We start from the raw sequence: 19,853 nt of genomic DNA on the forward strand, positions 1-19,853 counted from the left end.
CTGGTGAAAGAAACAGACTTACAAGTCCAGGAAACACAGAGAATCCCAAACAAAAGGAATCCAAAGAGGCCCACACCTCTTACGTAAAAACACCACATGTCATTAATTATAATTAAAATGCCAAGAGTTAAAGACAAAGAGAAAATCTTAAAAGCAGCAAGAGAAAAGCAGTTAGTTACTTACAAGGGAGTGCCCATATGACTATTAATTGATTTCTCAACAGAAACATTGCAGGCCAAAAGGAAGTGGCAAGAAATATACAAAGTGATGAATAGCAAGGACCTACAACCAAGATTACTCTACCCAGCAAAGCTATCATTTAGAATTGAAGGTCAGATAAAGAGCTTTACAGATAAGAAAAAGCTAAAGGAGTTCATCACCACCAAATCAGTAATACACAAAATGTTAAAGGCTATTCTTTAAGAAGAGGAAGAAGAAGAGAAAAAGGTAAAAAAATATGAACCATAAAATGGCAATAAATACATATTTATCAACATTTGAATCTAAAAATCAAAATAAACGAACAAGAAATCTAATGAACAAAATAAACTGATGAATAAAATAGAATCAGAGGCATGGAAACATGGAGCAGAGTGATGACTCTCAGAGGGAAGTGAAGTGGGGGTGGGAAGAGATTAACCAAAGATCTTATATGCATACGAGAGGCCCGGTGCATGAAATTCGTGAACAGGATGGGAGGGTCCCTCAGCCCGGCCTGCACCCTCTCGCAATCCAGGACCCCTTGGGGGATGTCCGACTGCTGGTTTAGGCCCGATCCCACAGAGATCCCTGCGGTGATCGGGCCTAAACCAACAGTCAGACATCTCTCTCGCAATCCAGGACCGCTAGCTCCTAACCACTCTGCCTGCCTGCCTGATTGTCCCTAACTGCTCACCTGCCTGCCTGATTGCCCCTAACCACCTCTGCCTCAGCCCCCAGAAGGTCTTTCGGCTGTCCAGTCTAATTAGCATATTACGCTTTTATTATTATAGATATGCATTACCCATGAACACAGACAACAGGGTGGTAGGAGGCCTGGAGCAGGACAGGAACCGGTTGAAGGGGGTAATAGGGGGAAAAAAGAGGGACATCTGTAATATTCTCAATAAAAATGATTTTAAAAATATAAAAAGATTATTTCCTTTAAAAAAAAGAACGCACTTAGAAGAGGTGTGGATGGAAGTAGCTCTAGTACCACCCAAGAGTTATAACATCCAGGGACCCCAAGAACAGGAGCCTCTACACCATGAATTCCTCTATGCCTCCCAGAAACTTCTGGGTTTTCTCTGCTAATACGTTCACATACCACAGCCCCTGATAATAAGAGCTTCCTGCCTGATAATAACTGTTTCCTCAGACTGGCCATTCCTGGGGCCTTGCTGTATTCAAAAATCATTCAGAAGAACTAGAAAAACAAAAAGCAAAAACAAATTAACTAAATCAATAACCAAAAATGTGACATAAAGAAGCAGCCAAGAAATGCAGAGACATGGAGAATGGGACAAAAATCTTTCATGGTCAGGGACCTAGAGGGGTAGAGAGTAGGAGCAGTAATTGACAGGTAGGAAAAAAAAAGACAGAGTAGTGAGTAGGTGAAACAGATGACCCATCACCCTCACCCCCGAAACACCATGTGACCAAAAGGCAGGTGCCTCCTCACATAAGACCTTTTATTATGACAGTACCCTGGGGGGTGGCCCACTTCCCTGCCACATCCCTGGGAGTAAGACTGATCTGCTCTGGAGGATAGGACACAAGGTTTGTTGGGTGAGTGAACAGTTCCTCTCTTGGTCCAGGGGAGCACCTTTCATTCCCTTGATGTCCTTTCTGAGGACAGGTTGATGCACAGAGGGCCTTCCTTTCCAGGGACACCCAGGCTCACACCGTCCACTTCAGGCATCTACAGGCAGAGAAGCCCAGGATGAGGAGAGGGCCTGGGAGGCTGTGGGGTGTAGGAGGAAAAGGGTGTGGATCTGGGGCATGTTCTAAGCTAACCTGGTTTCCTGGTGGGTGCCCAGACAGCGCACAGTGCAGTACCGGGCGCCACAGCTGACGCAGGTGTATGGAGAGGGGAAGCCACATACAGCACAGAAGGGGCGCTGGGGCCGGGATGGGGGTCCCGCACAAGCTGTCAGGTAGTTGGGGCCCTCGGCCACACTCAGGTTCTGCAGATACAAGGGGGAAGACTACACAACTCCTCCACCCTCACAGCAAACACCCACCAGGGACAAGCATCTCTGTGGGCTCGGCCCTTCTCTGTGGGTTCCTCCCTGCCAGCTCCTCTCTCACCTGCTCCTCTAGTAAGGCCTGAAAGTTTTTCCGGAAGCGAAGTTTAAAATGATCACCTCGAGTTTTCTTCTTTTTCTTTCCTAGAGGTCAAGAGAAATGAGTTACTTGGCACGTTCCAAGAAATACACCACCTTTCCCTGCCCCATCATTCCCAGTGCCCTCGTGTCCATTCCCTACTCACATACCCCCCTGGGCTCTCAGTAGGCCTCTGTCTACCATCTTTTTCCCTTTCCCCAGCTTCTCCAATCCCAGCCGTTCTTCATCTCTATACTCCCTAAACCTAAGACTTTATATTGGAACTGGAAGGGAGTTCAGAACTCACCTACTCCATTGTCTTTATTCTACATACACAAGAGGAAACGAAGGCACAGAATGGGGAGAGTGACTTGATCAAAGTCACAGGAGCCAGTTCCTGGCAGAGCCAGAGGAGCTCCTGGATCTGCCCCCCAGCCCAATGTACTTCCACAACCCTAATCTAGGCAGACTCTTTCCCCTTCCTTCAGCCATGTGTCCCCAGTCCCACCCGCCTCACCAGTGTCTGCATCATCGTCAAATTGAGGCAGTCTCTTGCCAAGCTGTGGGAGTCCTGCGTGGGGGTCATCCTGGAAGTTGTCATTCTCCAAGGCCTCAAGCTGCCTGTTGATACGGCGCTGCCGGGCAGCCCTGTCCAGCACCCGCCGCTGTCCAGGGTCCTGGGAGCGAACTACATGGGGCAAAACCAGAAGAGTTATAGGGGGTGGGGCACACAGAGAAGAGAGAAGCTGGGGTAACCCAGGCTCTGGGCAGTGTGTGGATGATATCCATGGGGTGTGGAGTCACAGTTCTCTGATCTCATCCTAGTCACTGAGCCCTCGGCCCCTATATCTTCTACCAATACCGTAGTTCCCCCTTATCTGAGATTTCATTTTCTGCAGTTTTAGTTACCTGTGGTCAACCGTGATCTGAAAATGTTAAAGCTCTACTACCACATAAGAGTTACAGCATCCAGGGCCACCAAAAACAGGAGCCTGTGATGAAATCTCATGCCAACCACTCCTTTCTGTGAATCATCTCTTTTCCAAGTATCCAGGCTGTATACACTACCTGCCCGTTAACCACTAAGTAGTCATGTCAGTTATCAGATCAATTGTTGTGGTATCAAAATGCTTGTGTTTAAGTAACCCTTATTTTACTTAATAATGGCCCAAAAACACAAGAGTAGTGATGTCAAAGATATGCCAAAGAGAAGCTGTAAAATATATATACGTATAGGAAAAAACATATGTATAGGATTCAATACTGTCCACAATTTCAAGCTCCACTGGGGGTCTTGGAACCCCCCTGTGGATAAGGGGGGAATGTATACCAGCCCCTCTGGTTTGCTTCCTTCCCAGCTAGTTAAGTCTCCCATATCAGTCACTCGTGCCTGTTTTCTATGTCTTTGGCCGAAGCCTTTCCTCCCAATCCCAGAGGATCCAATCAAAGAAATGCTGGCAGAAATCACACAACCGTATTAACGACACCACCGTAAATTCAGGGCTTCCAGGCTCTGTTGGTACCTTCAGGCACTTGGCCTTCATGCAATTTCATTTCCTACCTCAAAGGAAATGGACCACTGACACGCAGGGACACTCATCTTTCAGCCCACCCTCAGTCATAATTGCTTGGGCGCCCCCCACCAAGTCTCACTGCTAAACCCAGCTGTTCCCCTGCAGCTGAGTCCCCCCCTCCCTCTGGTATCTTCCACCTCTCCTCCTCACCTGGTACTTTCCCTTCACGGAAAAACCTACTAAACTCTCTCATGTCTACCCAACTTCACAGCTACTTTTCTTTGACAGAGTGGTCCATGTGATGCCCCATTTCTTCATCTCCCAGCCAGCCCTCAACCCCAGCAACCGGCTGGATTTTTATGAAAACCACTCACACTCAGGACACTGGTGACCTCCTCGGCCCAAGCCCAGGGTGCATTTTACCTGAGTTCTCTACACTCTGAGACTGTGTTTTCCATCTCCCTTGCATTGAGAGAGTCCCTTCGGAGGCTTCTTTAACATGACTCCAGGTTTTCCTTCCATATCTGGCTACGCTTCCGTTTCCAACCTTGCCTTCTCTCTCTGCCTCTAAGGAGATGGCTGTCCCTGTTATCTTTCTCAGTTTATAAACTCTTCCTGAGATTTTTAATCCAAACACAAGGCTCTCTCGCCTACAAGCAAATGGCTCCAAAAGTGATTTTCTCAATCCAAAACCTTCTCTTGAGCTCCAAAACTGACTATTCAACTGTCTGCAGGAGATTACCTGCTGACTCCATTGATAATGCAACGCAAATTCAAAAATCTCCCCACCCAAGTCTGCTTCTCCTCCTGTAAACTTTAAGTGAATGAAACCATCTACATAGACATCCAAACCAAAAATCTAGGATTATTTTAAAGCTCTCTCTTCATTATCATATCAGCTGTTCACCACAAAATATCTCTTTATTCATTAAACAAATATTTATTGAGGGCCTATAACCATAATAATAGCATCAGTGTCAGTGACTAACACTGGGCATGAACAATGAGCCACGCACTATATTAAGCTCTATATAAATGGGATCCTTTAACCCTTACAACAATCAAGTATCATTACCATCCCCATGTTACTGAACTTTGCATAGCTGGTAAGTGGCTGGGTCAGAATTCAAATGCCAAACTGCCCAGCATCAGAAAACATGCTCTTGATCACTGCACTAGTCTGCCTCCCTTCCAAGTGCCATAGGTTGGAATACAACCAGGGCCTATAGTCTAGTGGGGAATACAAATGATAAAACAAGAATGGTAAAGTATAGTATATGCTAGCATAGGGAAGTACCAAGTGCTACAGAGCACATGACAGAGCCTGGCCTTGGAGTAGTCAGGAAGATTTTCCAGAGGAAATACGCCCAGGTTGAGGCCTGATTGATGAATAGAATTTAACTTGGTTGGGAGAGAAGGGAGGGTGTCTCAGGCCTTGGAACCAGCATGAGAGAAGGCTTGGATGGGAGACTGTGGTGCCTTCAATAAATTAAAAGTTCTCTATGGCTGGCATAAAAGTGTGTGTGGGAGGGAGGGAAGGTATGAAGTCATGCAGACCATTAAGAATCTTTTAAGTATCTATAAAAGTTTGGATTTGAGGATTCTATGGTGAGGGTGGTAGAAATACAGTGAGGAGTTTTAAGGAAGGAATGACGCTGGGCTGGGGTGGCTCAGTAGTTGAGTGTCAACTATGAACCAAGAGGTCGCTGGTTGGATTCCCAGTCAGGGCACATGCTCAGATTGCCAGCTGACGCCCAGTAGGGGGCGTGCAGGAAGCAGCCGATCGATGATGTTTCTTTCTCAAGGATGTTTCTATCTCTCTATTCCCACTCCCCGCTCCCCTAAAAAACAAACAACAAAAAAACCAAAACATTTTTTTTTAAAGAAAGGAGTGACATGACTGGATTTATTACGAGTCAATCTGGAGGTATTCTGACCCTCATCGCTTTTTATCTGGACCACTTAATGGCTTCCTAACTGGCCTTCCAGCCTCTAGACCTGTGCTATACAATCAAGTAACCACTAATCACATGTGGTTATTTAAAGTGAGATGTAGATTAAGATGAAATAAAAATTTAAATTCAGTTCCTCGATTGTACTAACCACATTTCAAGTGCTCAACAGCCACATGTAGCTAATGGCTGCCAAGATGAACAGTGCTGATTAAAAACATTCCTGCCCTGACCAGTTTGGCTCAGTGGATAAAGCGTCGGCCTGCGGACTGAAGGGCCCCAGGTTCAATTCCGGTCAAAGGCATGTACCTCGGTTGCGGGCACATCCCCAGTAGAGGGTGTGCAGGAGGTGGCTGATTGATGTTTCTCTCTCATCGATGTTTCTAGCTCTCTATCCCTCTCCCTTCCTCTCTGTAAAAAATCAATAAAATATATTTTTAAAAATAAAATAAAATAATTCCCATCATCCCCCAAAATTCTACTGGACAGTGCTGCTCTAGTCTCTCCGATCCATCCTCTGCACTGAAGCCAGAACTGCCTTTCTAAAAGATAAATTAGTTTCCGTCACTCCCCTAGTTTAAATGCCTTGGATGGTTCTCTACTGCTCTGAGTTAAAATTCATCGGCAGCGTATATAATGTCTTTCAAGTGTGCCTTTCCCTAGCCCTTCAGCCTCTTTTACCATGCCTCTGCAAACCCCGAACTGTGAACTTGGCTTCCTAAGCAACTTGATTTTCTTGCTTCCTTGCCTTTGCAAGTGTGGTTCCTGCAGCCGGGAATGAGCCCACACGCACCTGCACGGAGCGAAATCTAACGAGGCTTTCAAGCGTTCTCGTCCCCTCCAATTCTTCACAGCCCCCTCCTTCCCAGAAGCTGGATTGGGTGCCACTCCTTCATGCGCCCAGGCGCTGCACATCCCTCTGCCATAGCACGTACAAAGTGCAACGGTAGGTCTGCATGTCTGTCCTCCTCCCAAAAAGCCAGTTCTAGGAAAATAGGACCTTTTTTCCTTTCTCCATCCCCAGAGTCCCACTGGGAACAGGCATCAATAAAACGTGAATGGATGATGTGGGGGAGCCCCGATGCCAGGACCCGAGGACCGGGGAAAGGATTTGAGACTAATAATTAGGTGAGAAAAAATCTTAGGCCAGGTTCGGATTTGAGAGAAGGAAGGAAGCAAACCCGCGGGGGCTCACATACCCGAAGTTTTCTTCTCCACCATTTCCACAACACAGCTGACGGAAGAGCCTGTTACGCACGCGTGCTAAACCAGCCGCTTTACTAAGGGCACATCACTTCCGGCGACGTGCGCTTCCACGCGTGCGCAATATTACGCCTTGACTAATTACGTGATGTTCCCTTGGAGATGAGCACGCTTTCTGCCATATTTTATCGGGGCAAAAGTACTTCCGGCCTCAGTGTAGCTTTGTATTTTGTGGGAACCCTGAAACGGGTCATTTTAAAGATGTGGTGCCGGTGGTCTTTCGAGAAACATCATTTTCCTTTGGTCCTTCTTTACATGCCATCGTCACAAAGGCAGCCACTGGAGCTGCTCCCGGGGCGTAAAGATGACTGACGGGACTCCCAAAGACTATGAGCAGGCTTGAGTGGGCGACCGAGAGGTCCCTGATGACCCTCCACAGACACTTCAACAACTAGCTCCTCTGGGGCTTCAGTCTCCTCGGCCCCCCTCTGCCTTCCGCCCGCTCCTCCACCCGCGCCCGCTCCGCGCGTCCCCCCAGCCTCGCTCTCCAGTCTTCCGCCCGCCGCCGGGGCAGGGCAATGGCAAAGACCCGCCTCTCGTCGGACCGCGAGGGGTCACTTCCCCTCTCCGGGTTTCAGTTTTCTCCAGGGTCTGGCGAGCAGTGGTTGGGCCGCCTCGGACCAAAGTCCTCAGCTTGTGACCGGGGGCCCGAGCCCCCGCCCCTCTTTCGCCTCGCGGCCCAGCGGCCCCTCCGCTCGCTCCGCGCAGCGCGCCCGCGCCCGGGGACAATCCTCTCCTTGTCTGGGGCGCCGGCATCTAGAGTTTTCTGTAACCTCCGGCTACGCCTTTTTTCCAGGGCGGAGCCGCAGCCCCGCTCTTCCTCGTAGTGAGCCGCTCAGCAGCCCGGGTCGCCTTCCCAGAGCCCCCCGCTCCGTGGTTTGGATCCCGGCGCGCCGCGGGAACCAGGTGCGGGCCTGTGAGCGGTCTCGGCCCGCTCCCCGCCATGGCCTCCTGGGGCCCCGGACTCCCGCTCCTGCTGCTCCTGCTGCTGCTGCTGCTGCTGCTACTGCTGTCGCCGCCTCCTGTGGCCTCGGCTTCCGATCGTCCCCGGGGTGGAAACCCTGTCAACCCAGGTGAACCCCCAGGGAGAGCCGAGCGAGCTCGGGGCTGCAGCGTCTGCCCACCGGGGCTGGGGGCAGCGGGGCGGGGGGGGGGGGGGGCGGGCAGCGTGGGGGTTGGGGCTCTCCCTCGCCCCGTGAAATGTGGTTAGTACAATCGAGGAACTGAATTTAAATGTTTATTTCATCTTACTCTACATCTCACTTTAAATAACCACATGTGAACCGCTCACTCCCGACCCTAAACTACGGGTCAGCCCCGTGCTGGCTGACCCCGTATTCCTGGGTGTCACTGCTCTCACTGGGGTCGAAGTTTCCTTGGGGGAAGATTTCAGAGGGGATGGGGAAACAAAAGGTAAGGGACATTAGCAGAGTTTGAAGGAGGGGAAGAAGACCTGAGATGAGTGGAGCATGTGGGGCCATGAGCTGGGTGAGTGTCCCGAGTGCTGATTCCCCACTGGTAACAGAGAAGTTGCTGGTGATCACCGTGGCCACAGCCGAGACAGAGGGATACCGGCGTTTCCTGCGATCAGCTGAGTTCTTCAACTATACAGTGCGGGTGAGGAGAGGAATGCCCTCCCGGCGCTAGGAGGTGGGGGCGGGGGGCGGGGTGGTGGGGAAATTCCAGCTGGAGGAGTGCGCTGCGGACTGGATGCCTGGGGTCCCACGGTGAGCCTGGCCCGCTGAATGCCTGCCTGGCATGGCGGATCTCCCCCACAGACGCTGGGCCTGGGAGAGAAGTGGCGAGGGGGTGATGTGGCCAGGACAGTTGGTGGAGGACAGAAGGTCAGGTGGCTAAAGAAGGAAATGGAGAAATATGCAGACCGGGAGGATATGGTCATCATGTTTGTGGACAGGTAAAGGGGCTGGGGTAGGGAGAAAGGGGTGGGGCAAACAAGAGGAAGAGGGTGAGGGTACTAAGGTCCCCGTGGCTGTCCTGTTCATCCTCCCCTTCCTTGCCAGCTACGATGTGATTTTGGCTGGCAGCCCCTCCGAACTGCTGAAGAAGTTCGTCCAGAGTGGCAGCCGCCTGCTGTTCTCTGCAGAGAGCTTCTGCTGGCCTGAGTGGGGGCTGGCAGAGCAGTACCCTGAGGTGGGCACGGGGAAGCGCTTCCTCAACTCTGGTGGTGAGTGGCAGAGTGCCTGAGGCGGAGGGGCCCAGAGTGAGGGGGTATGGAGTGTTCCAGGCGCCCGGAGCCCAGAGAGGGAGTGGAGACAGGTTCATGGGACCCGGGGAGTCTGGGAGTCAGCTCCTCTCCTCCCCCCCACAGGATTCATTGGCTTTGCCCCCACCGTCCACCAAATTGTCCGCCAGTGGAAGTACAAGGATGACGATGATGATCAGCTGTTCTACACTCGACTCTATCTGGACCCAGGACTGAGGGTAGAGACGGGCAGAGAAGGGGTGACCACTGCAGCTCTATGGGATGGCAGGCCTTAGCTGAATGGGAGAGAAGGGGTGAAGAGGCTTTGGGAAAGATGTAAAGAGAAAAGAGTGAGAAATGATGTCCTACCCCTTCTTGAATTAACTGCTCCATCTTATCCCATCCAGGAGAAATTCAGCCTTAATCTGGATCATAAATCCCGGATCTTTCAGAACCTCAACGGGGCTTTAGGTGAGGAGAAAGGCGATCAGAAGGGGAGATGAGAGAGGCTGCTGGGGGTCCTGAATTAGGAAGGGGCTCCTGCTGGAATTGGGGTTGTCTTCAATTCATGTTTATGTTAACTTCATCAAGTGTCTGAATGGCTGATAAAGGTGCTAACAGTGGTAAAAGCAGTGGCTGTCATACCTAACATCTGTGAGACATACTATGTGCCAAGGCCCTGGGTCAAGGGCTTTACTTCTGTAATTTCTTTAACACAACAATGCTACAAAGGAGGACTGGGGTCTGTGGTTATCTACATGTTACAGATGAGGAAACTGCCTCTCTGAGGGGCTGGTGACTTGTCCTGGTCACACTGAAGGAGATCCGCAGGGTGGCATCAGAGTAGCTGGATTCCCCCATATTTAGAAGCACCTGCTGCATGGCAGCTTCAAGAGAAAGCAAGTCTAAATCCTGGCATTTCTTCCCCAGATGAGGTGGTTTTAAAATTTGATCAAAATCGTGTGCGTATACGGAATGTGGCCTACGACACGCTTCCTGTTGTGGTGCATGGGAACGGTCCCACTAAGGTGCCCCAATGGCTCATACCCTCAGCCCCCAGCCTCTGCCCCATTCAGGCCTGGCCCCAGCTCCTGCCCCATACCTAGTCCCAGCCCCAGCCCCTTACCCCTGTCCCAGACTTGGCCCCACAACCTCTGTCCCTGCCCCCAAACCTAATCCCAGCCCCTGAGTACCTCCAGCCCTTCTGAGCAGTTGGTCCTTCCCAGCCCCAGCAGCAGAGATACGAGGAGAGGTTCTCGGTGCCCACTGCTCCCTTCCTTGTTCCTGTCTGTCTACCCGACTTCCCTCATCTCTGGCGATGGACTCCTCTGCCTAGCCTCTCTCCCTGTCTCTTTCAACAGCTCCAGCTGAATTACCTGGGAAACTATGTCCCCAATGGCTGGACTCCTGGGGGAGGCTGTGGATTCTGTGACCAGGACCGGAGGACACTCCCGGGGGGGCAGGTGAGGAGGGGTAGGGCAGAAGAGCACACTGAAGCAGGGTGGCAGAGCTCCTGGAACCCCCAAACCTGGCCAGGTTGTAGAGGACAGACCAAGTGGGAGTACCAGGCTTTCCTCTGAGCCCTGGCATGTATCTTCCAGCCTCCCCCCCGGGTGCTTCTGGCCGTGTTTGTGGAGCAACCTACCCCGTTCCTGCCCCGCTTCCTGCAAAGGCTGATGCTCCTGGACTATCCCCCCGACAGGATCACCCTCTTCTTGCATAACAACGTGAGACACCCTGACAGTCTCTCCATGTGGGCCCTTCCAAGGGACCTGCCCTGATCAGAACTCCCCCCTGCCCCCCGATTGCTTCCTACACTCTGTTCACTCACCACCTTTTCCTATCCTATCCCTCAGGTGCCATCTTTTCTGGGTTTTTTTACCCTCTGTTTATTGTTGGAAGTATTACAAATGTGCCCCTTTTTTCTCTCCATGACCCCCTCCACCCGATCCTTGCCTCCCAAGTGCCATCTTTTCTGCCCTCTCAGCACCCTCCCCATTTCCTCCCATCCAGGAGGTGTACCATGAACCCCACATTGCCGACTCCTGGCCCCAGCTCCAGGACCACTTCTCAGCTGTGAAGCTGGTGGGGCCAGAGGAGGCCCTGACCCCAGGCGAGGCCAGGGACATGGCCATGTGAGTGAGACCGGGGCAGGGAGGCTCAGTGGGGCAAAGGAGGTGGGAGGTGATGAGGCTGCCACCCACTGCACCACCCTTCCTTCTCCATCCACCATCCAGCTTCTCCATGGCCTCCACAGTGCTGCCTTCCTGGCCGCCATATGTACTGTCCCTCCCTTGCCCCTCTCTCACAGAGGTCCCAGAGTGAGGGGGAGTTTCACCCCCTCTGCAGTACCCTCCTCCCCCACCTGCTTCAGTTTCAGCTCCTCTGTCTGTTGGTCTGTCACAGGGACAAGTGTCGGCAGGACCCCGAGTGTGAATTCTACTTCAGTCTGGATGCTGACGCCGTCATCACCAACCAGCAGGTCCTGCGCATCCTCATTGAAGAAAACAGGTTGCTTGCCTGGCTCAGCCTGAGGGCCCCCAAGTAGTCCCCCGGGGACCCCAGCTCCTCCCCTGGGCATGGGGCTCGCCTTTGCCCAGTCCTCACATCCACCTGTTCACAGGAAGGTCATAGCACCCATGCTTTCCCGCCATGGGAAGCTGTGGTCAAACTTCTGGGGAGCCCTGAGTCCCGATGAGTACTACGCACGCTCCGAGGACTACGTGGAGTTGGTGCAGCGGAAGCGAGTGTGAGTCCTGCCAGGGCTGCAGCCCCTCTCCTCCTCCCGCCTGGGCCTGAACAGATGCCCCCATCCTCTCCCAAAGCCTCCGTCTCAGGGATCTTCTGGTGCAGCTGTGGGTAGAAACTGACTGTGAAGGGGGACACTGGTGGGTTGTGACCAGGAGTGCTTGACAGAGGAAGTGAGATGGCCTCTCAGCTCTGAGAGTGGGGTGTCCCTGATGGAAGGGGCTCCCAGGCTGAATTGGGCTGAATTTGGGGGGCTACCCACCTAGCTGACCCTAGTGTCGGTACCTCCAGGGGCGTGTGGAATGTGCCCTACATTTCCCAGGCGTATGTGATCCGGGGGGACACCTTACGGACAGAGCTGCCTCAGAGGGAGGTGTTCTCCGGCAGTGACACTGACCCAGACATGGCCTTCTGTAAGAGCCTGAGGGACAAGGTGAGCATGGCAGCAGGACCCAGTGCTGGGTGCTGGGAGGCAGCCAGCTCCTGGCTCCTTCTCACACCCTCTCCCCACTCCAGGGCATCTTCCTCCATCTCAGCAATCAGCAGGAATTTGGCCGCCTCCTGGCCACTTCCCGGTATGACACAGACCACCTACACCCCGACCTCTGGCAGATCTTTGACAACCCCCTGGTGAGTGGGGGGCCCTGGCTCAAAGAGTGTGAATGCCCTTCACTGTAGGAGGGTGCACCTGGGCATGACACCCTTGCAGGACCTGCTACTGCCCAGGGAGGGGTTTCCTGGGTGGGACCAGATGAAGTAAAGAGGACACACATCAAGGTGTGCTCCCTGCTTCCTCCCCAGGACTGGAAGGAGCAGTATATTCACGAGAACTACAGCCGGGCTCTTGAAGGGGAGGGACTCGTGGAACAGGTGAGCCTCACTCAGCATCCCTCACTGCCTGATGGCCGTCATCCCTTGGGCCCACTGTCTGGAGCAGTGGTTTCCAAACTGACTTCCCTCAGGTGCCTTAGGGCTTTCTGCTCAGGCAAGATGAAGGCAAAGGCTGATCAGATAGGCGCTCAGCTCCCCACCCCAGCATTACTCAGTGAACCTCTCTTGTCTACAAAATGACATTTTTGTAGGGAAGTTTGAAAAGCGCTGGCCCAGAATCTGGGCCTCCGGGACTCTCCTGCCATTTGTGCTGTGTTCTCCGTGCTGTTCCCATTGCCTCTGGCCCAGCCTCTCCTGGCCGAGCCCTTGCTGTGGCCCATCCCCTCACTCAGATCCCCATTCTCCTAGCTTCTCTCATCTCCTGGCTTCCCTTCTCCTCCTGCTTTTTCTCTCTTTCGTTGGCTGCCTCCCCTCGTCCCACCCCCCTCCCCGGGTCACCCAGCCCTGTGACTGAACAAGCTGTTCTTCCCCTGCCCTGTCCTTAGCCATGCCCAGATGTGTACTGGTTCCCTCTGCTCTCAGACCAAATGTGTGATGAGCTGGTGGAGGAAATGGAGCACTATGGTCAGTGGTCAGGAGGCCGGCATGAGGTGAGAGGGGCTGGGGAAGGGGAGAAGGGAGGGCCCCTTCCAGGAGGAGGGAGTTGTTGGGTCCGATGGAGGGAAAATAGAATCAGGAGAGTGGGAACAGAGAGTGGTCCCCAAGGGGATGGGCCCACAAGGGTCACAGCTGCATTCATTCATGTATTCATTCAAGAAATCCTTACTGGGCAGGTCCTCAGTGCCAGCCCCTGAGGTGCACTGTTGAGTTGTACAGGCCAAATTCTGCCTTCTCACCTGTGCTATCAGCAGCAGCACTCCAGGTGCTGTGGGAGCCACAGGCGGGGCCCTTGGCCCAGACTTGGGGGACCAAGGGACCTCACAGAAGAAGTGCCATTTTAGCTGAGACTTAAAGAGACAATAAGAGTGAGTTGAGACTGTTCCAGACGAGGGAACACGGGCTTTAAGACCTGGGAGCAAGAGGAGAGGGGAGGCTGGCACTGCTCAGTCAGGGGCTCAGTGCCCACTGTCCACAGGACTCAAGACTAGCTGGAGGCTATGAGAATGTGCCCACCGTAGACATCCACATGAAGCAGGTGGGCTATGAAGACCAGTGGCTGCAGCTGCTGAGGACGTACGTGGGGCCCATGACCGAGAGCCTGTTCCCAGGCTACCACACCAAGGTGGGCGCTGCTCCTGCCACCCTGGCTCCCTCAACCTCCCCACACCCCAGTCCCAGACCCCGGCAGCCACTCCCACTCCTTGGACAGGAGCTATCACTTCCTCAGAAGCGCCCCGGGACCTGAGGGTCATCCCTCCGCCTCTTTTCTCCTGTCCCCACAGACCCGGGCAGTGATGAACTTTGTGGTCCGCTACCGGCCGGATGAACAGCCTTCTCTGCGGCCACATCATGATTCATCCACCTTTACTCTCAACGTTGCTCTCAACCACAAGGACCTGGATTATGAGGTGAGCCCCTAGCGTCTTCCCACTTCAGGGCACCACCAGGGCCCCTGCATGTGTGTGCGCGCGCACACACACACGCACACGCATACCCTCCTACTGGAACCCTGTGTCCTCTCCCTTACTCCCCTGCACACAGCCCTCAGGTGCCTTCCCTGCCCACAGCCTGCCCCCTGCACATTTCCCAGTTATGTTGCTATCCTCTCCTGGGTCGCTTCCAGGCTGGCTCCTGCCCCCTTCCTCCCGTGTCTCCCCATCTGCTGACACCCCAAACCCCCTGAAAGCCCCCTCCCTTATATCTTTGGTCTGCCTCTTGTGTCCTTGTGTCTGTCTGGCCCCAGCACCATGTCTACTCACTCTCCCCTCTGTCCCCTTCCCAGGGAGGTGGCTGCCGCTTCTTACGCTATGACTGTGTGATCTCAGCCCCACGGAAGGGCTGGGGGCTTCTGCACCCTGGCCGTCTCACCCACTACCATGAGGGGCTGCCTACCACGAGGGGCACTCGCTACATCATGGTGTCCTTTGTCGACCCCTGACACTCAACCACTCTGCCAAACCTCTCCTGCCATTGTGCCTTCTTATGCCCCACTCCTTGGAGAGGGTCTGTCTGGCTCTTCATCTACTGAGCGTATGTTCGGTGTGCCTGGGACTGGATGTCTCACCTCGCTCCCCAATCCCCAACACACAGCCCTCTCAAGAAGCTCCTGGAGCCCCCTAGTCCCTCCCCTCAGCCCCCAAGAGTTCATGGGAGAGAGCTTCTGGGGGTTCCCCATGTGATAACTTATTGTTTCTTAGCCTCACTCCCAATAAAGGAGGATTTGTAATTTTGAGTCCATTTATTATCTTTCATCTACCCATTGATCTTGCACCCCTCCTGCCACCCAGAGCAGAGAGAGACCAGAGTTACTCCAAAGAAAGAGAACAGAGAAGAGGAAAAGGCAGAGGCAGAATGTGTGGGAACCTGGAAGCTTCCCTGGGTCCCAGTTCTCACTGCCCTTTATTGCCTGGGCTTGGGAAGTGCCGTAGAAGGGCCAAACCAAAGGACTTCACTGTCAGGTTCTGTTGAAAGCTACCCCCACCCAACCACCCCGCACTTCTCCCTGATAGCATCATTCATCACTTGATGGCATCTTTACATGAAAGGCGGGTGGCATATCCCTGAGCTGGGCTTCAGGGACGGTGCTCAGAGGAGGAAGGCTCCCTGGAGGCATGTGTCCTATGAGGGAAGGCAGGCAGGGGCCTTACTGCTGCTGCTGGGACCTAAGCTTTTAGTGGGAGTGGGGGTGGGGGGAGGGACGGGGAGGGTAATCAGGAAAGGGAAAAGCCTGGTGGGTCATTCCAAGGAAAGCCTCCTGGAAGAGGATAGGAAGCAGCCTTGGAAAAGAGACCTCCTGAGGGCAGGTCTTGCTTCCAGCCTCCAGGGGGCCATCAAGCCCTGGCCAAGACCCCTTCACCCAGGGACCCGGAGGCCAGCCAGCCACGCCCCTTCAGCTTGGTCTTTCCCAGCCTTGCATCAGCCTATCTTCCCTGAATTTATCTTCAATTGTTCTCTTGCAGAAGAAGCCTTTTAAAAACCAAACAGGCCTGTTCACCTGTCCCAGGAAATTCCTGCCTCCTACACCTCACTTGCTGTCCACTTTATTCCTGCCTCCTGCCCTGACTCCCGGGAAAACTTCCCTATGAAGCCTTCCTTCCTGGGGGGTAGGACAGGTCACCTGAGTGGGTGGATCACCTTGACTGAGCATTTCTCTGGCTGGACTTTTAAGTTCTCTCACCCTGGTGGTGGAAGTGTGCTGAGCAGGGACAGCAGAAAATGCCTCCTGGTAAGGTCCCTGGACCTGGAAGCCTGCACAAGAACGGGACAGAAAGGGTGTGCCAGCCTGGGCATCGGAAGCTGTCTCCTGCAGTGGGTCCATCCATTTACAAAGCATCTCCCAGGGCTGCAGTGAGGAGGACATTACCTGCCTCTTGTTGCTTACAGTGTAGGGGAGACCTTAATCTGAAAATTACCATAATGGAGGGAAAACGTTTTCTGCTAGGAAAGCATGTGACAGAGGCACTTGATGGGATGGGTGTCAGACTTTCCTGAAGAAGTGACATTCCCTATGCCAGTGCATTCTGTCCTTAACAAGGCCTGACCTCAAGAGAAGCCACTTTACCAAGCCTAACATATTGGAGTTTTATCAGACCTTATCAAACCTGGAGAAAGAGAAATGTACAGTCGGCCCCCTCTAGTTGCCCTGCCGCACCTAGAGGAGACTGAGAAGCATGCGTGGAGCTCACAGTTCGGGGATACAGGCTCACTAACAGACTGAGGCCTTGGTCACAGGACTGTAGACGCTTCCCCTTCCCCACACCTTACCACCACACCACCAAAGGCCTACTTACTATATAGTTCCTTTTATCTAGTATATCATATCAATTTTTTCAACAAAAAATTACAAGATATACTAAAAAAGCAAAAAGCATAGTTTGAAGAGACAGAACAAGCATCATAACCAGACTCAGATATAGTAGTGATGTTGGCATTAGCACACCTGGGATAAAAAAAATAAAAGAAGTGACATTCCCTGACCTGGAGAAGGTGCCAGCTCCCACAGGCCTCTGGTCACGGTTGGGTAGGGTCATGGTGACAGTGAGGACTGGCCCCAACCTACTTGGAGGGGTGCCCACTGCTCAGTGGGCCCTCTCTTGAGGGGCTCCCCAATCCTTAATTTTCCCCACAAAGCCCTGCCCTCTGTAGTGTCTCTGCACAGAGTCCTAGGCTGCCTAGAGGTTTTCAGGCTGTTCTCACTCATGTTGGGAGCCCTGCCATTCGTGGCACACACCACTCTGGCAAACCCCCACTTTCCCAGACCTCTGTTAGCTCTTCACAGAGGTGGGAGGTCCTGACAAACACAAAGTTCAAACACCTTCCTCCCCCCCCCCCCCCGCCCCCCGACACCCCCTCCCCCTGCTCATTTCCATGAGCTCAAGTAGTGGTTAACCCTTCCTTGCCTGAGCTCATCAGAGCCTAGTGTGCACGTCAGCAAAAGAAATGAAAATGGGGTGGAACCAGGGCCAGGGGTCAGGGCCAATGGGTTGGGCCAAAAAGGGGTGTGCTTAAGAGCTCAGGGTGACCCCTGTGCGACTCCCCTCTACAGAATGCCGGCCTCTTCCAGCCGCTTCTGCCGGAGTCTCCAGGTGTTTGCTGTCCTACAATGGCTCTTCCTCTTCTTGGGGCTGTGTGAGTCCCTGAATCCCTGGACCTAACCTCCTCACACACGCCTGAGGCTCTGCTGCCCCATTACAAGGGGAGAGGTGGGGCAGGGATCTTCTGGGTCCTTCAAGGACTGAGAAGGAATTAGTTGGGACAGGGAAGGGAGTGGGCCAGGGGGAGACCTGGAACTTAAATGGCCGGGTCCTGAGACTCCCTTCCCCATCCTCCAGCCCAGCTGTGCCTGGCTGTGCTGATCCTTGCACTCCTAAGCCGGGCCTGGATACTAGGGGTCCTCTACCTGGTCTGGCTCTATGGAGACAGGAACACCCCTCAGACAGGAGGTCGCAGATCTGCCTGGGTCCGCAACTGGGCCATCTGGAGACACTTCCGGGACTACTTCCCCATCTCGGTGAGGACCCCCAGGAGCCCCCTGCTGGGGTGGGGACAGATACAAAACAGACCCTTCCAATCATCTTCCCCACATGTCCAATCTCACCCCCAGGGTGGGGTGTGCATCCTCTGCCCCGCAGCTGGTTAAAACCGCAGAGTTGGATCCCTCCCACAACTACCTCTTCGGCTTCCACCCTCATGGCGTCCTGGTCATCGGGGCCTTCAGCAACTTTTGCACAGAGGCCACCGGCTTCTCCCGCCTCTTCCCTGGCCTCTGCCCACACCTGCTCATGCTGCCCTGTTGGTTTCACCTTCCTGTCTTCCGGGACTACAGCATGCTTAGTGGTGAGGAGTGGGGAGCCCGACCTCAGGAGCCACGTCCCTGCTGTCACCTCTGACCTGCCCTCCCGCCTGGGGGCTCCTGGTCCCAGCTCTACTTTCCCCGGTGCCCTCCCGTCTCTTCTAGAGGACCCAGGCGCCAGGGCCACTCCTCTCCCCAGCCTTTGCCTTCCCCCCAGGTTTGGTGTCCTCAGCCAAGGCCAGCGCCGCCTATCTGTTGTCCCGGCCTGGGGGCGGCCAGGTGGCCGTCCTGGCCGTGGGAGGGCCGCTGGAGGCGCTGGAGGCAAAGCCCGGAGCGCTGAGCTTGCGGATCCGGAATCAGAAGGGATTTGTCAAGCTGGCGCTGGAACACGGGTGAGGAAGCTGGGGTGGCGGCAGGAGCATGCCGCTGCTCCGTGCAGGAGGAGCGCTGCGCCCGGCCGGGAACCAGGCATGCCTCTCTCCCCCAGGGCCTCTCTGGTACCTGTCTTCTCTTTTGGGGAGAACGAACTCTTCCAGCAGTTCCCGAACCCCCCGGGCTCGTGGGTGCGGATGGCTCAGGAAGCGCTGCAGCCGCTGCTGAGCGTGTCCCTGCCGCTGTTCCACGGCCGCCTGGGCCTCCTGCCCTTCCGCAGGCCCATCTACACCGTAGGTGAGCCCGGGCCGCCCACCCCTCGGAGCGCAGTCCCCCGCGCGCTCCCCGGGCCGGACGGGCCGGTCCCTGGTTGGGGGTCTAAGATCCTGACCAGCCGCTCCGACCTCATCCTCAAGCTGCCCTTTGACAACTGTCAGGGCCATGACCTCTGTTCCAGGGGATCGCAGGGGGCGGGAGGGAAAGAGACAGGGAGTCCCAGCGATCTCTCTCTCTCTCTCTCTCTCTCTTTTCTCTCTCTCTCTCTCTCTCTCTCTTGTTCCGCATTCCGCCCACAGTGGGGGCCCCGATCCCAGTGCGGCGGAGCCCCCGGCCCGGCCGGGCGCAGGTGGACGCGCTGCACGCGCTCTACGTGGAGCGGCTCACGCGGCTGTTCGAAGAGCACAAGGCGCGCTACGGGGTCCCGGCCGACCGGCACCTCGTCCTCACCTAGGCGCGCCGGCGCCTCCCATCCCTCCCGGCCCCCTAGGACTGTGGATGGGCGCGGGGGGGGGGGGGGGGGGGGAGGGCACATTAAAGGCGGGAACAGACTAGCGGTGTTTGTGTGTTTTTGCCCAGAGGGGAGGTGCGCGCTCGACTCAGCCCTGCCCCACCCTCGCCTCCTCCCTGCTTGGCCCCACTCCAGATCAGACAGTCTCAGTTGGGCTTCGGGGACCCCTGTTGCTGGGGCCCAGCCCTCCGGCTCTCCAGCGTCTTCAGAATCTCCTCGCCAGGTAGTTGCCCCACCTCCCTCCCACAGCCCCTCGCTCCTCCCAGACCCGCCCTGCAGCCAGCCCAGACCGACTGACTCAGGAAGCTCAAAGATCAATCTGAGAACAGCCTGGACACATCCGAATCCAACCATCTCCCGTCTACAACCCCCTCCCCTCCACACACACACACACACACACACACACACACACACACAGACACACACA

The 19,853-nt window shown here is 54.4% G+C and overlaps 3 protein-coding genes across 4 annotated transcripts; 2 read left to right on the forward strand and 1 right to left on the reverse strand.

The window, feature by feature from the left end:
* Positions 1–1,651: 1,651 nt before the first annotated feature.
* Positions 1,652–7,170, reverse strand: ZNHIT1 (zinc finger HIT-type containing 1). 2 transcript variants are annotated; one of them, XM_028145275.2, is made up of 5 exons: positions 6,970–7,170; positions 2,822–2,992; positions 2,290–2,369; positions 1,996–2,186; positions 1,652–1,900 (listed from the first exon to the last, which is right to left on the reverse strand). In XM_028145275.2, the coding sequence occupies exons 1-5, from the start codon at positions 6,989–6,991 to the stop codon at positions 1,879–1,881; spliced, it is 486 nt and encodes a 161-aa protein (XP_028001076.1). In that variant the 5' UTR covers positions 6,992–7,170; the 3' UTR covers positions 1,652–1,878. The 2 variants fall into 2 exon arrangements, with proteins under 2 accessions (XP_028001076.1, XP_008139660.1); XM_008141438.3 differs by having other exon boundaries at positions 1,996–2,165; positions 6,970–7,151.
* Positions 7,171–7,565: 395 nt separating this feature from the next.
* Positions 7,566–15,201, forward strand: PLOD3 (procollagen-lysine,2-oxoglutarate 5-dioxygenase 3). The gene is made up of 19 exons (XM_054714877.1): positions 7,566–8,106; positions 8,559–8,650; positions 8,812–8,948; positions 9,055–9,218; positions 9,363–9,475; positions 9,644–9,707; positions 10,167–10,264; positions 10,598–10,699; positions 10,838–10,963; positions 11,250–11,371; positions 11,643–11,747; positions 11,860–11,985; positions 12,276–12,417; positions 12,501–12,614; positions 12,786–12,854; positions 13,361–13,465; positions 13,951–14,097; positions 14,258–14,383; positions 14,758–15,201. Exons 1-19 carry the CDS (start codon positions 7,977–7,979, stop codon positions 14,911–14,913), a joined length of 2,238 nt encoding a protein of 745 aa, XP_054570852.1. The 5' UTR covers positions 7,566–7,976; the 3' UTR covers positions 14,914–15,201.
* Positions 15,202–17,521: 2,320 nt separating this feature from the next.
* Positions 17,522–19,414, forward strand: LOC103286243 (2-acylglycerol O-acyltransferase 2-B-like). The gene is made up of 6 exons (XM_054714260.1): positions 17,522–17,603; positions 17,807–17,985; positions 18,107–18,311; positions 18,485–18,659; positions 18,755–18,936; positions 19,215–19,414. The coding sequence occupies exons 1-6, from the start codon at positions 17,522–17,524 to the stop codon at positions 19,367–19,369; spliced, it is 978 nt and encodes a 325-aa protein (XP_054570235.1). The 3' UTR covers positions 19,370–19,414.
* The last annotated feature ends 439 nt before the right edge of the window (positions 19,415–19,853 follow it).

This window comes from Eptesicus fuscus, chromosome 4 (assembly GCF_027574615.1).
Source record: "Eptesicus fuscus isolate TK198812 chromosome 4, DD_ASM_mEF_20220401, whole genome shotgun sequence".
Classification (NCBI taxonomy): Eukaryota; Metazoa; Chordata; class Mammalia; order Chiroptera; family Vespertilionidae; genus Eptesicus; species Eptesicus fuscus.

Bases quoted from the DNA above. Each gene is read 5' to 3' on its own strand.
- ZNHIT1 (XM_028145275.2), bottom strand. From the start codon at position 6,991: ATGGTGGAGAAGAAAACTTCGG. The intron at 2,993-6,969 runs GTATGTGAGCCC...TGCCCCATGTAG, and splicing joins GGTGGAGAAGAAAACTTCGG to TTCGCTCCCAGGACCCTGGA. The intron at 2,187-2,289 runs GTGAGAGAGGAG...GGAGTTGTGTAG, and splicing joins AGGCCTTACTAGAGGAGCAG to TCTTCCCCCTTGTATCTGCA.
- PLOD3 (XM_054714877.1), top strand. From the start codon at position 7,977: ATGGCCTCCTGGGGCCCCGGACTCCCGCTCCTGCTGCTCCTGCTGCTG. The intron at 8,651-8,811 runs GTGAGGAGAGGA...TCTCCCCCACAG, and splicing joins TCTTCAACTATACAGTGCGG to ACGCTGGGCCTGGGAGAGAA. The intron at 12,615-12,785 runs GTGAGTGGGGGG...CTTCCTCCCCAG, and splicing joins AGATCTTTGACAACCCCCTG to GACTGGAAGGAGCAGTATAT.
- LOC103286243 (XM_054714260.1), top strand. From the start codon at position 17,522: ATGCCGGCCTCTTCCAGCCGCTTCTGCCGGAGTCTCCAGGTGTTTGCT. The intron at 17,986-18,106 runs GTGAGGACCCCC...TCTGCCCCGCAG, and splicing joins GGGACTACTTCCCCATCTCG to CTGGTTAAAACCGCAGAGTT. The intron at 18,312-18,484 runs GTGAGGAGTGGG...CCTTCCCCCCAG, and splicing joins GGACTACAGCATGCTTAGTG to GTTTGGTGTCCTCAGCCAAG.